Below are 12,660 nucleotides of genomic sequence, written 5' to 3' on the forward strand. Positions count from 1 at the left end.
GTGCTGGGCAATGCTAAGGTTCATAGTTTTTTGATGGTGCCGCCACTGGCATCCCCTTCATCATCTGAGTCCAACGAGATGCAGACAGCCTTTCTCTTTGGTGCTGGAGGTTTCTGCGCGAAAAAAATGAGATATGGGGGGGTTGAATGGAAGTGTTGTTACTTACCATTGGTCTTGAAGTTTCAGCTGGGAGCATAAGAAGGGCGGGGTCAATTTGCCACTCGTTGATGATGACATTCCAACTGGCAAGAAATGCAAGGTCGACTTCCTCACCTGTGGTGGGGTCAACAGACAAATCAAAGGAGTCAAGTAGGCCCTTCTCAATGTTCTCCTCCTTGATCAAAAGACCACCGAATGTCGCTACATGATCTGACATAACTAACCCAAAAGTCTCACCTGAGTCGATATCACCAAGCTCAGGAAGAAGCTGCAGCTGAGAGTCAGTAGTTTTTTGCTGGAGCGTGTTGTGAAGCCTCGCTATGTAGTCACAGAGTCAGAGGTGATGTGAACCGTTGGTGAACTTGAGGAATGGCATGAGTTCGGGCCTGCTGAAAGCCACTCGCACGTTGCGACAGAGGACAAAATCATGGCCGAGGGCAGTGAGCATCGTCACACCGCTTGGCTGTGCTCGCTGAAGGGAATTCCACCCTTTGTGGGATCCCTCAATGCGACTCCCATCAGCTCTGACGCCTTGGACACTGCGCTCAAGGCACCCTTTGCGGACATGTTTCAACTGTTCTTGGTGAACCTGAGTCATTATTGTCAGTAGCGATTGATTACAGTGGTACTTAGCGAAAAATGAAACTTACTTTCTGCGCTGCAGCTGACCAAACACCTTTGTCTGCCCATTTGCTGAATGCCACCATAAGCCTCCGTTCCTGCTCTGCTCGGTCCCAGTATTGCGCAGGCTGACCTTTCTCAGCATGTGTCTTGAGAATGGCGCCTGTGATGTCAGCAGCGACAGCGCCTCAATAAGGACTTTTGCTCGATTGGAGCATGACAGCGATGTATCTTCAAGTGCACATTGAGTAAGTAGAAACTAAGTAAAAGTAGATGCATGGCATTCACCTCGCACTAAAGTGCCAAACATCGAGTTTTGAATCCGTCTCCGGCATTGCAGAGGTCACTGCATTTCGAACTTGGCAGCAATTATCGGCGACCATCATCTTTGGCTGGGGGACGTTTAGAATGTCGTGGCGGTGCTTAAGATCTTGAAGGAGTTCAGTTATCTCTGTGTTCATGCGCGTCTGGCAAAAGCGCTACATATGGAACGAATATGTCAGTGAAAAGCTTAGGTGAGTCATTGTCAAAACTTACCCATGAAATGATCTGATTGTCCTCATTCAAAACACTCAATATCCCGCCTTTCCTGCTCTCCATCGAAACATTGAAACTGACTCCCTGAGTTAACCGAGGACGATCATTCTCATAGGACGCAGGACGCCAGACGCCAGACTCCCTGGGATCGTTTTCCGGCTTCGGAAGTCGGACCCCCTGCGAACCCTTGGAATCTTTTCGGCTCGCCTGCGGCGAGCCCCCCCCTTGCCATGACCAATTTTTCCGCTTATCACATGCTTACCATATCCCATCACGTGAACTTTCCCCATATATATAAACCACCCTTTTGTATCACCTTACGCTAGACTCGGGTCTCCTACCTACCATCATCCGCTCTCCCATATAACGCTCTAGAAATACACAGTTTCGTCCTGTTACTTCGCCCGATCTGTCAGAGTGTTCCCCGCCATTTTCCTGGCGAGGTTCCAATGTGAGCCTTGAAGAATGCGACGCGATATTCCCTGGTGCCTGTATTATAAATTTGTATACTGTCTTTTGTTGCGATGGCAAGAAGTTCTCCAGAGGGCGAATATTGTACGCAGCGGACATAACGACATTCGATTGGGTCCGACCCTTGTTGCTCCCAGGTTTGGGTGTTCCATAGTTTCGTCGTCGTTTTGCCGTCATATGCACTAGTGGCCAGTACTGTTCCATCGGGAGAAAAATCCAGCGAGTAGATAAAGTTAGAGTGGGTTTCGATCTTGGCGAGTGATTCGCCAGTTTCTCCGTGCCAAACGATGACCTCTCCCTTTAGAGCGCCGCTTGCTATCAATCGCCCATCTCGTGATACTGCCAATACGAACACCTGCCATCTATGCCCCTCCATCTTCTTCAACACAACACCTGTCTTCAAGTCCCACAAACGAAGAGTTCTGTCATTCGAGCCAGTAACCATCCGGCGTTTATCGGGGAACACTGCGACCACTGTTACGTCTTCTTTATGACCTCTGAACTCTCGCAGGGGTGTAGTGATTGGAATGGGCTCCGACATTTTACTGGAAGTCGATGGCGCTGGGTGCAGTCAAAGTGACTTTTGAAGGTTTGCCAGCGTCTTTCTTCAGAGGTGCGTGTATTTTGCGGATGGAAATGTGTGACTGCACCCAGCTGCCTCATTTCAATAGACGCCCAGGGGCCAGGACACGAGGCTGTCTTCACGGCACCATCCCATCACTACCTCAGTGAACCGGTGAACAAATGGGAAAACTGTTCAAAGCAATAGGGTACGTGACGTTGGGTTTATCCAGTTGATTATGTCTTTCCGTCTAAACGATGCTTCACTCCTCCTAGGATGTATTTCATAGGTGCGTTCTCACTTGCGCTAGCAATGTCAATCCCAGATCCACAGCTGGTAAGCTCTGTGTGGGGCTATCCAAGAGAAAATGTGTATCATGTAAATAAACTCGCAAAACACCATGTACCAACTGTATGCGTGTCGCGCCACAGAAAATCTCTGAACACAGATTAGACACCAAAGATGGGCTCCACAGCCTGAGATGAAGCTTGTTCTATAATCCAGGACCTTAGGCGAGAAATGTGGATATTATTGGCGGTAAGTACGGGCCACATCGCCAGGACGAATACGGCGACCCAAATTGGAGATGCAATTGAAATGACGACAACACTAGAAGTGCGGAAGATCAGGGTGGACAATGCTCCAGCAAAGAACGCCATTCTGTAAAAAAGGATGAGCCACTAATCTGTGGAATGTAACCCGGAAACTGACCCCCAAATCAGAAGTGCAAACGGTAGGCTGAGCATCAGGGCAAGGCTTTCGAGGCCGAACATAGACTGTAATATTCCTACCATGAAAGAGGCCTGTGGACATAATCAATGTAGGTGATACGATCAAACAAAAAACTTACTACGTCTGCAGCAGAGCCTCGCCGGCTGTCATTAACTTGGCCAGCCAAGACAAGCGAGACCACTAAAGAGCCCAGGGCGCAGAGGCAAGACAGATATGTTAGAGCGATCGCGGCCGTTTGAGTCGCCATAGCTGGGACCGCGAGAAAACTAATATCAACAGCGAGCATCACAGTAGACTGAGACGTTCATTTATTGCATGACAATCTGAAACGAAAGCGCAACTCACAAATATTGTATATCCATTCCATTCGGTGATCATCCTATCGATAAAGTCCTTCCATCGCGGTTGAACAATGGTTTCATCGACCCATATCCTGTGAATTGCCTTGCTTTGAGCAACTGGAGATCCAAACAGAATAACATTCATGATACGAAGGATGATCTTATTCAAGCGGGTGTCATGTTCTCCGTATAGCGATTGATCTACGTCAAGTCGGGCACCTGGTTGTCCACAGAAATTCACAAACTTTGCGTTGCCTAGTAAAGGAATCAGGAAATGGAAATCGCGGACTACTAGACGAAACTCACAGAAAAGCCTCATCGATCGAGCTGAAACCAGTAGACATATCATGAGCAGTCAGCTGACATTCCATGATCACACTTACCAGCAATCCACACGGAGTGCTCGCGCTCCTTGTTAGTACTGCCTGAAAAGACGATCAACAACAACTTCCCTCATCAGGGAATAATTCACCCTTGAGATGATCTACGAGGCCAAGCATACTTGCAACTTCACTCGAGGCAAAAGGTGCCAGGCACGTTTCAGAAGTAATGTTTTCTATTACGATATCAATCATGTACGACGTGAAACGCTTATTGATCTTTACTCACCTGTATGAGCATGCATGACAATTTCTTTGAGCGTTACAACAATATCTTCTGGAAGGATGCGTTTGTTTGGAAATAGCTCAATATGTCTCCTGCCAAGTTCCAACGTCACGGTATGTGAATCCTGAAAAGTAAAAAGGGCTGTAACAAAGGGGTGAGTGCATTTTCTTTGGTTGAGCGATGGAACGTGCGTACATCTGGAGGTCACACGAACCAATACTGTGAATCCAATGCATACTCTAGGAGCGACACAATTACAGCAGCTCAAAACGAAAGCTCCCCGTGGAAAGAACTTACTGATGTGGCTTTTGCGCTCTACACCTCGAACATTATTCATAAGGTGAGGAGATTCGTAGTCTTCGAACCAGAAAATGACACGTCTGTCGTGGTCGACAAAGTAATAGCCCCAATTTTTTTTGTTCGCCTCCGCAATAAGCTCCAATGCAAGCTCGACGGATGGACCCAAGACGATTTTTGCCTTCCGCGCACCTTCGTACGCCATCTCAACAGCTTTGTTTATTTCGAGACTAATTGCAGGATCTCGAACATCGGCATCAGTGAAAATTCTCTGGTGTGACTTGAGTAAAGTCATGTACTGGGAGCAGGCGGCGGACACACTTTACGGGACCGATAGAAGAATAAGGCGCCTTCCGGGTGCGTGAGCGGCTCCCACCCTTCTACTGCAGCAAGCTCCCTACGTGAAGTGTTTTAATCTCATCACTAGCTCTTTCATCGGCATGCTTACTCTGAACAGTTCAAAGGACCTTTCTCAACCTTAAATAACTTGGTATCACTATTTCTGCGAGCATGGATTAAAACAGCAGCTCACTCGACATAGTATAATTTGCGTACATGGGAACATGCCTGTCGTATCGTTTGACCTGCGGGCCGGGCACAATGGGGGTTAGAGAGATATCAACGATCTGTCCTAACATCGTGGAAGACGATGACATCGCGACAGCCACGGAGATGCTGGGCTCGGGCATAGAAATTGGTGTGAACGGCACAGCAGAGCTCCCGGGAGATTGTATGCCATGAATTGTGACGTTAATATTTGTCCCTTCGTAGGGCTCTGGAACTGGCATATGAAGGTTCATTCCAGGTTGGGATTCGTTGGTTTGCAAAGCTGCCTCAGGTGGTAATGGCACTGCAAGGCTCACAGAAGGCGTCGGCTCGGGTTGGCTGGCTACTGACTGGGAGCTCAATGCTAAACTGGGCCGCTCGCGAAAATCTTCTTCCTTTCCATTCACGACAGATTGACAGTGTCGGATCAGTCGCATGAGAATAGAGAGAAAAGTCCTGTATGATTGAAATGCAGTTGTTTTGATAATAGCCCTCAACCAGGAGATGAGCATGCGAATGTATCCTTCCCGCATGACGACGGGACCGACTCGTGCAAGAGCTATGCAGGTTTTCGCTCAAGGATGTCATGCCAAAATCAGACACCACGTGATATAGGGCTCATTGTTGACACGTGCCGCATCAGTGACAAGATTTCTCTTTTCGCACACGCACGCTCAGTGCAACACATTGGTAGACACAGGGAACAAGCTATGCACCCTCTTCAACACGCCCCATCATCGAACGTGCAACAAAGCATGTGCAACCATGACCTAGCCTTTGTCACTATGGACTGGACAATGTCATTGTGGCTTCTTGGACTTGCCTGGACGGTATCTAAGCTGTCTGCACTCCGTTGGCCATTATTTTTCTCTCTTCTCAACAGACCAATCGCTTTCGAATCCCCGCAACTCCCGTATTCTTCTTGACTTCAACTTGCTACCTAGAAAGATCCTTAGCAACATGCAAACTGCAGCACTCACTCCAAACAATGCACCACCCGCCGCGGCTCAGTCCACGGAAGCGCTTGGCTTGCCAAATAACACACCCTTCAGCGTCATAAATCGGGCTAGCAAACTCCAGCCCGTACGCAAGAGTCTAATTAATACCTTGCCTGAGGAGATCATCCTGCACATATTCAAGTTGGGCGTGTCCTGTCGCGATTCCCAAAAACATATCGATTTTACGGTCTCAGTATCGCATGTTTGCTATACACTTTTTCTGGCTGGCCAAAATGAAGAACAGACACACACAGCGGACAACTTGGATTTGCTCCCAAAGTTGACACGGGTTTCATTGTCCGGGTTCCCAGTCTCATGGTCTCGGTGGTCTTTAACGCGTCTGACATCCCTATCGATTAATTTCATGACCTTGCATGACTGACCTTCGATGGATGTGCCGAAATAAATCCTTACATTGAACGGAGAGACTCTGGACAAGCTCGAGATCCAAGGCTCCATTTAGCGATTTGGGAGGCTACCCTGTAACGCGGACGAGTTGCCGACGAACTTGCCGAGGCTCATAGACCTTACGCTCGGTTATCTATCCCAGTTGGAAGCCATAATTTTTTTCCTTCACTTCGAGGCACCTGCGCTGAAGCACCTCAAGCTATGTGACGTCTCTCGCTCAATTCTTACTCGGCACTTCAAAGACGGATTCGACTCGAACAATCTGAACATCCAGAACATGCCTGCTCTTCAACCGTTCAACAAATTTTCTTCTACGATCCTCCTCGAACATCTGGTTTATGTGTGTTCACCACTCGAACAAGTTGAAACGCTCGCACTCGAACATTTTAGTCTACCACCTTTGGTCTCTAACCTCTTCTGGCAAGACGATGATCCTCTGAAAAATTGGCATGAGGCTCCTGTTTTTTTTGGCTTACTGCATGTTACAGAAATGCTCGCGACTTCGACACCTCACTCTCATCGACCCGGAGCAGTGTTTCCTCGATGCACTCAATATGTATCCTGACGATCCAAAAACCAGCAGCCCGGCTCCTGTGCTTACCCACCTGTGTCTTGCTTGGTCTGATTGTGAACGCCTGAAGCTCTTTTTGGAGCGACGGGCGGAAAGCCTTGCGAAGGAAAAGGGTCCACGTATTTTGGACTATCTTGAACTGGCGACAGCGAAAAAAGATGTGCATGTGTTGGAGGATATCGTATCGCAGCATATTGATATGAGCCGTATTGCAAAGAGTTCGCTGGCGGCTGAATGGCACGGAAGTTTCACTACCGGTGTTTTATGCCCATCCAAATGTATAGTATAAGACACAGGGTGCACCGTGTGCATCGACCGAAACTCTTATACACGCGCTGTATCTTATCTTACTAATTTGGGTATTGTTGTATACCTTTTTTGGACGGCTGCAACGATAAATCATAAAGTTACACCTAGAATGACCGGCATATTGATTCTGCTTGCCGTATTCAACCTGCTACTTGAATGATGTCGGTCTCTTCGACAGTTTTCAATGGGAACTTCAATCGATCTGTTGACTCTGTTTTGGTAGACATTACGACAGGTCCCCTGCGGCTGCCGTAGCAACTCCGTTGCGTCTCTCACCTCACGAACGCGTCAAATCTGTTGACAAGATCCTCAGAGAAGGCCTTTCTTATGGTTCCATTCGCATTCACGTTATGGTATTCTCCTCGAAACCTGCTCCAACTTCACGTTCTTTGATAAGATCATGTGTGAAACGATCCAGAGCATTGAGTGATGCAACGTGGATTCCCCGATGCGGGCGATGTAACAAGAGAAATTGGCACAGGTGTGAGTACTTGAGTTCCGGACTGTTCCGGAACGGCGAGCTGGAAGGTTGTTCATTTTTTGACTCCGCAAAGTTTTGCCGTTACGTAAGGTTTTGCTTGATGTTCTAAATTTGATACAAAGAAGGTTAAATAGTTACAAATACACTGCCAAGAGCGATTGGCAAGATTTTGACTTGGTAAACTTTTAAAATTTGCGTGCTCGAGTGAGGGTGTGTTACTGTATTTATAAGTAACTACGGATATATCGTGCATGGCACCCATCCGCCGAGCCTCGTTATTCCTAAAATTTCCTAGGCAGACTAAGTTCGGAGTACAAAGTTATATTTTTAGAATGATGACTCACTTTACTTCCGCCGAACCTCTATTACAAATTTACAAACCTAGTTATGGCAATTCAACAGGTCATCGAGAACAACGTGAAGATCTACCTGAATCTTCAGGCGGTGTCGAAATGTCGTGGAACACGCGCATCCACTACTAACTTATTACCAGGGTGGTCACATCAGGTTCCTATACTATACGTAGTATTACGAAGACCGTACTGATACGTGAACTGCCAGCACAGGTGACCCGATTCATCCGCGCAGGTGTTCGGTTCGTGTCTGTATAAGTATAAGTCAGTGTCATGCACTCTAATCTCACCCTACCCGTCGCTCATCACAGTAAGTCACCACCTCTCCGTTCTGAAGTACTTAGCGTTTTGCAAAATAGCGGGGTGTCTGAATCGTGACTAGCAACAAGCCAGACCATTTCAATGGCGATCATCATTCCCGCATGCACCCTTATCATTATCTTAGCCAGCGTCTGGATAGTGAAACAACGATATCAGGCCGCAAGACGGTTGCCCTTACCCCCTGGACCGCCTGGACGTTGGCTATTAGGAAATGTGATGCCAAAATCATAGTAAGTCATTGTCAAGGGATACCAACATGATCTCTATCTAACTCCTCACGCAGTGCGCCGTTTCAATTCGCGAGATGGACAGAACAATACGGACCTGTGTTCTCGCTCAAACAAGGCCATAGGATTTTCGTAGTTATAGGACGTCATCAGGTCAGCATAAAACAATACATTGTCTAGTCAGGCATGAAGTAGACCACGTCACAGGCTGCAGTGGATATCATGGAAAAAGAGGGAGCAAATGTTGCCGACCGCCCACGTTCTATTGCAGTGCACGAGACGTTGTCTGGCGGGTTCAGAGTGATCCTTGAGGGGAGTACTGAGAGATTGCGCCGGATGCGCAGGTACACATCCTGTCTCTACCAGGTGCGATTAGTGAGACTAAATGCAAAGCAGGGTCTTGCATGCAAACCTGCAACCTAAGGTTGCGGAGACCTACGAGCCCATGCAGACAAGGCATGCGAAGAATGTGGTTCTAGATATCTTAAATGACCCAAAGAACCACCAGAGACATGCCATGCGGTACGAACACCAGCCCTTAGTCGCGGTACAGGTGATAATCCGAGGATTTTAGTTATTCAGCTTCCGTGATCATGTCCTTCACCTATGGAAAGATTACTTCGACTTCATATACAGATCCCGAAGTCGTTAACATCAATAGGTTTTCTGCGCGTCTTGGTCAAGCTGTAAAGCCGGGAGCATATCTTGTGGATGCGTATCCAATCCTGCGTTTCGTGCCAGGCTACCTGAGTCAGCTGAAGGCATGGCACAAAGAAGAACTTGCTTTCTATACCGGGCAGTTAGACGCAGTGCGAAGACAGATGGTTCGTGATTTTCTTGTAATCATAGACATGCTCGCTCACCACTGTGAAGCGTGAGGGGACTGCAGGGCCATCCTTTGCGAGGTTCATGTTAGAGCACCAGAAACAGTACCAGCTCGGAGATAAGGAAGTGGCATTCCTTGGAGGAGTGATATTTGGGGCCGGTTCTGATGCGGTAAGTTCTTGCATTGCATCGCGTCATAAGTTGACAATTTTTGTAGACTGCGTCTGCAATCACAATTATGATGATGGCTGCTGCCACTCATACAGATGCGCAGGCTCGCGTACAAGAGGAACTCGATAACGTCGTGGGGCGTACGCGGCGTAGGTTATCCCTTTTCTTTATTCGTCTACTGACTGAGATAGCTCCTGATTAGTGCCAACGTTTGCTGATCAGGAAATGTTGCCGCAGGTTACTGCGTTCATGCTCGAGAGTCTGAGGTGGAGACCTGTCAGTCTTGGTGGTACGTTTTATTTGAGTTGCGATGACGCGATAATGAACGACCACCTTGCACTACAGGCTTTGCGCATCTCGCGATTAAGGACATGATTTGGAACAACTACCTCATTCCGGCAGGTGCGACTGTTATTGGCAATCATTGGTCAGTACGCAATCATTTTCGTCCTCTCACCTTTGGGTCTGACGCTCGTGTTTCAGGGCTATCGCAAACGATCCTGAAGTCTTCCCCGAACCACACAGGTTTAATCCTCAGCGTTGGATCGACGATGCAGGTCGTGTGCGCGATGATCTCCGGTTTTTCACTTATGGCTTTGGCCGCCGGTGAGTAGTATCGTTCATCTCTCGACCATTTCTTATGCCTTACTTAAAAATGTCAGAGTGTGTCCCGGTCAACATCTCGCGAATCGGTCCATCTTGATCAATACGGCTCTTATTCTGTGGGCTTTCCGCCTTTCGGAGAATCCTGCAGCGAAGATTGACACGCTTGCATTCTCGGACACTGCAAATGTACATGCTGCTCCGTTTGAGATATGCTTTGCGAAGAGGATCGATGAGAACGTGATCAGGGAACTATGCGCACCGGGCAAATAAAAGATAAAAGGTGTTTATTCTAGAAACTTGAAATTTTGTGTAAAGGAGTTCGTCTTGCGTTTTTTCGTTGTCTATCCGACAGGATTCCGTTTTTTTCTTTGAAAAAAAACTTGATTATTGTCCTTCGGGGCCGGGCCCTATGATGGACATTACCTACATCTATGTATGTTTGTTCATTGTTCACTATGTAATCTATGTGTCAGTCTTTTGCGATGGTTCTGGCGCGAGCGAGAACGGTTTGGCTTTCTTCAGGCATTGGGTTATTGGTGGGTGGTTGCATCCTTCCGTCATTGCCTCTTCCCTTCTACTTCTCTTCCTCTGGGGGCGATACATCTCCGAAAATGCTCTCCATCCTCTTCGTTCTTGAGTGTGGCCTTCACGCCTTTTCCTTCGTTTAACAGATACTTGAGATTACAGTTGTGTGAGCCTACTTCCGCTCTTAGTCTGTTGCGTTGTCTGATGTATGCTGGGCAGACCAGCAGGAAATGACATGCCTGTCGTATCGTTTGACCTTTGGGCCGGGCGCAATGGGAGTTAGAGAGATATCACCGATCTGTCCTAGCATCGTGGAAGACGATGACATCGCGACAGCCACGGGGATGCTGAGCTCGTGCATAGAAATTGGTGTGAACGGTACAGTAGAGCTCCCGGGAGATTGTATACCATGAGTTGTGACGTTAATATTTGTCCCTTCGTACATAGGGCCCTGGAATTGGCATATGAACGTCCATTCCAGGATGGAATTATTTGGTTTGCAAAGCTGCCTCAGGTAGTAATGGCGCTGCAAGGCTCACAGAAGGCGTCGGCTCGGGTTGGCTGGCCACTGACTGAGAGCTCAATGCTAAACCGGGCCGCTCGCGAAAATCTTCTTCCTTTCCATTCACGACAGTGTCGGATCAGTCGCATGAGAATAGAGAGAAGAGTCCTGTATGATTGAAATGCAGTTGTTTTCAAAATGGCCCTCAACCAGGAGATGAACATGCGAATGTATCCTTCCCAGATGACGACAGAGGTAAACGGACTCGTGCAAGAAAGGTTTTCGGTCAAGAATTTCATCACCAAAATCAGACACCACGTGATATAGGGCACATGTGCCGAGATTTTTCACCTTTTCTCACGCGCACGCTCAGCTCAACACATTGGAGGCGGTCCTGGCCGGTAGACACAGGGAACAAGTTATGCACCCTCTTCAACACGCCCATCAATGAATGTGCAACAAAGCATGTGCAACCATGACCTAGCCTTTGTCGCTATGGACTGTGGACAATGTCATTGTTGGGCTTGTCTGGACGGTATTTAAGCTTTCTTTTTCTGGCTGGCCAAAAGTTAAAACGAAGAATAGACACAGATAGCGGACAACTTGAATTCCCTCCCAAAGTTGACACGGGTTCCATTGTCCTGGTTCCCAGTCTCGTGGTATCGGTGGTCTTTAACCCGTCTGATATCCCTATCGATTAATTTCATGACCTTGCATGACCGACCTTCGATGGATGTGCTGAAATACATCCTTACATTGAACGGAGAGACTTTGGAAAAGCTCGAGATCCAAGGCGCCATTCAGCGATTTAGGAGGCTACCCCGTAACGCGGACGACTTGCCGACGAACCTGCCGAGAATGTCCACACTTATCCAACTGAGGGCAAGTGATGGCGCAGCAAACATCACCGGAGTGAGGCCTGGCTCATTGCACCAGTCACATTTCTCTTGAAACACTGCCGCCAGTTGTTGTCTCTTGGGGTTTTCTTCAATGCCACTTTCGAACGTGACATCGTATACACGGCCCCGGTCGACGCGATCAGTCCGCAAATCAAAAACTTCCTTGTCAGGGCATCCCCCATCAATGAACCTGTAAAGGTCACAGCAGTGCTGTTCTTTCTATTTCCTAGTGCATGTACATGCATCAGCCATCGCATTCCGAAGGAATCGCCTTCGCAGCTTCAGGTAAGGCTGAAAAAGTGGGGGTCAGTAGATAAGATGTTTGAGACGTGACATATGGTAGGCTTGCGTTGTCTGTGCTCTCACGTACACGTATCCTGCATTAACTCGTAAAAGGCTCAAATCAAATCATTCCACACTTCCGACTCACTAATTTCATAATATCCAAGAGTACAAAACAGGAAGACGTGTACTCACCGATGTCTCCTTGTCACCGACTCGCTTGCCTCCTGGATCTGGCCCTTACATTCTCCTCCTTCACTCTCCGCAGCCGTCGATGGTGAGACGTGCTTCACCGAAAGACGAAGATTGT

The 12,660-nt window shown here is 47.9% G+C and overlaps 4 protein-coding genes across 4 annotated transcripts; 3 read left to right on the forward strand and 1 right to left on the reverse strand.

Moving 5' to 3' along the window:
• Positions 1 to 2,681: 2,681 nt before the first annotated feature.
• On the reverse strand, positions 2,682 to 5,306 carry F5147DRAFT_763032 (uncharacterized protein). Its single transcript, XM_041440612.1, has 13 exons — positions 4,859 to 5,306; positions 4,775 to 4,803; positions 4,648 to 4,723; positions 4,327 to 4,597; positions 4,244 to 4,268; positions 4,033 to 4,121; positions 3,896 to 3,979; positions 3,807 to 3,848; positions 3,730 to 3,750; positions 3,428 to 3,678; positions 3,201 to 3,377; positions 3,062 to 3,153; positions 2,682 to 3,010 (listed from the first exon to the last, which is right to left on the reverse strand). The coding sequence occupies exons 1-13, from the start codon at positions 4,889 to 4,891 to the stop codon at positions 2,800 to 2,802; spliced, it is 1,401 nt and encodes a 466-aa protein (XP_041289197.1). The 5' UTR covers positions 4,892 to 5,306; the 3' UTR covers positions 2,682 to 2,799.
• Positions 5,307 to 5,622: 316 nt separating this feature from the next.
• Positions 5,623 to 5,952, forward strand: F5147DRAFT_711629 (uncharacterized protein). The gene is made up of 2 exons (XM_041438330.1): positions 5,623 to 5,742; positions 5,805 to 5,952. The coding sequence occupies exons 1-2, from the start codon at positions 5,628 to 5,630 to the stop codon at positions 5,930 to 5,932; spliced, it is 243 nt and encodes an 80-aa protein (XP_041289198.1). The 5' UTR covers positions 5,623 to 5,627; the 3' UTR covers positions 5,933 to 5,952.
• Positions 5,953 to 6,422: 470 nt separating this feature from the next.
• F5147DRAFT_711632 (uncharacterized protein) lies at positions 6,423 to 7,138 on the forward strand (the record flags this gene model as incomplete). Its single annotated transcript, XM_041438331.1, has 2 exons — positions 6,423 to 6,738; positions 6,767 to 7,138. Exons 1-2 carry the CDS (start codon positions 6,556 to 6,558, stop codon positions 7,136 to 7,138), a joined length of 555 nt encoding a protein of 184 aa, XP_041289199.1. The 5' UTR covers positions 6,423 to 6,555.
• Positions 7,139 to 8,394: 1,256 nt separating this feature from the next.
• Positions 8,395 to 10,412, forward strand: F5147DRAFT_747263 (cytochrome P450; the record flags this gene model as incomplete). Its single annotated transcript, XM_041439927.1, has 11 exons — positions 8,395 to 8,543; positions 8,597 to 8,693; positions 8,748 to 8,884; positions 8,937 to 9,062; positions 9,115 to 9,364; positions 9,414 to 9,536; positions 9,583 to 9,685; positions 9,739 to 9,825; positions 9,882 to 9,963; positions 10,020 to 10,142; positions 10,199 to 10,412. 11 exons carry the CDS (start codon positions 8,395 to 8,397, stop codon positions 10,410 to 10,412), a joined length of 1,491 nt encoding a protein of 496 aa, XP_041289200.1.
• Positions 10,413 to 12,660: the final 2,248 nt, after the last annotated feature.

Source organism: Suillus discolor, assembly GCF_016758755.1.
Source record: "Suillus discolor strain FC423 chromosome Unknown F5147scaffold_57, whole genome shotgun sequence".
Taxonomy (NCBI): domain Eukaryota; kingdom Fungi; phylum Basidiomycota; class Agaricomycetes; order Boletales; family Suillaceae; genus Suillus; species Suillus discolor.

Bases quoted from the DNA above. Each gene is read 5' to 3' on its own strand.
- F5147DRAFT_763032 (XM_041440612.1), bottom strand. From the start codon at position 4,891: ATGTTCCCATGTACGCAAATTATACTATGTCGA. The intron at 3,849-3,895 runs GTGAATTATTCC...TCGTCTTTTCAG, and splicing joins CCTCGTAGATCATCTCAAGG to GCAGTACTAACAAGGAGCGC. The intron at 3,751-3,806 runs GTAAGTGTGATC...TACTGGTTTCAG, and splicing joins GCACTCCGTGTGGATTGCTG to CTCGATCGATGAGGCTTTTC.
- F5147DRAFT_711629 (XM_041438330.1), top strand. From the start codon at position 5,628: ATGTGCAACCATGACCTAGCCTTTGTCACTATGGACTGGACAATGTCA. The intron at 5,743-5,804 runs CTCTTCTCAACA...TCTTGACTTCAA, and splicing joins CCGTTGGCCATTATTTTTCT to CTTGCTACCTAGAAAGATCC.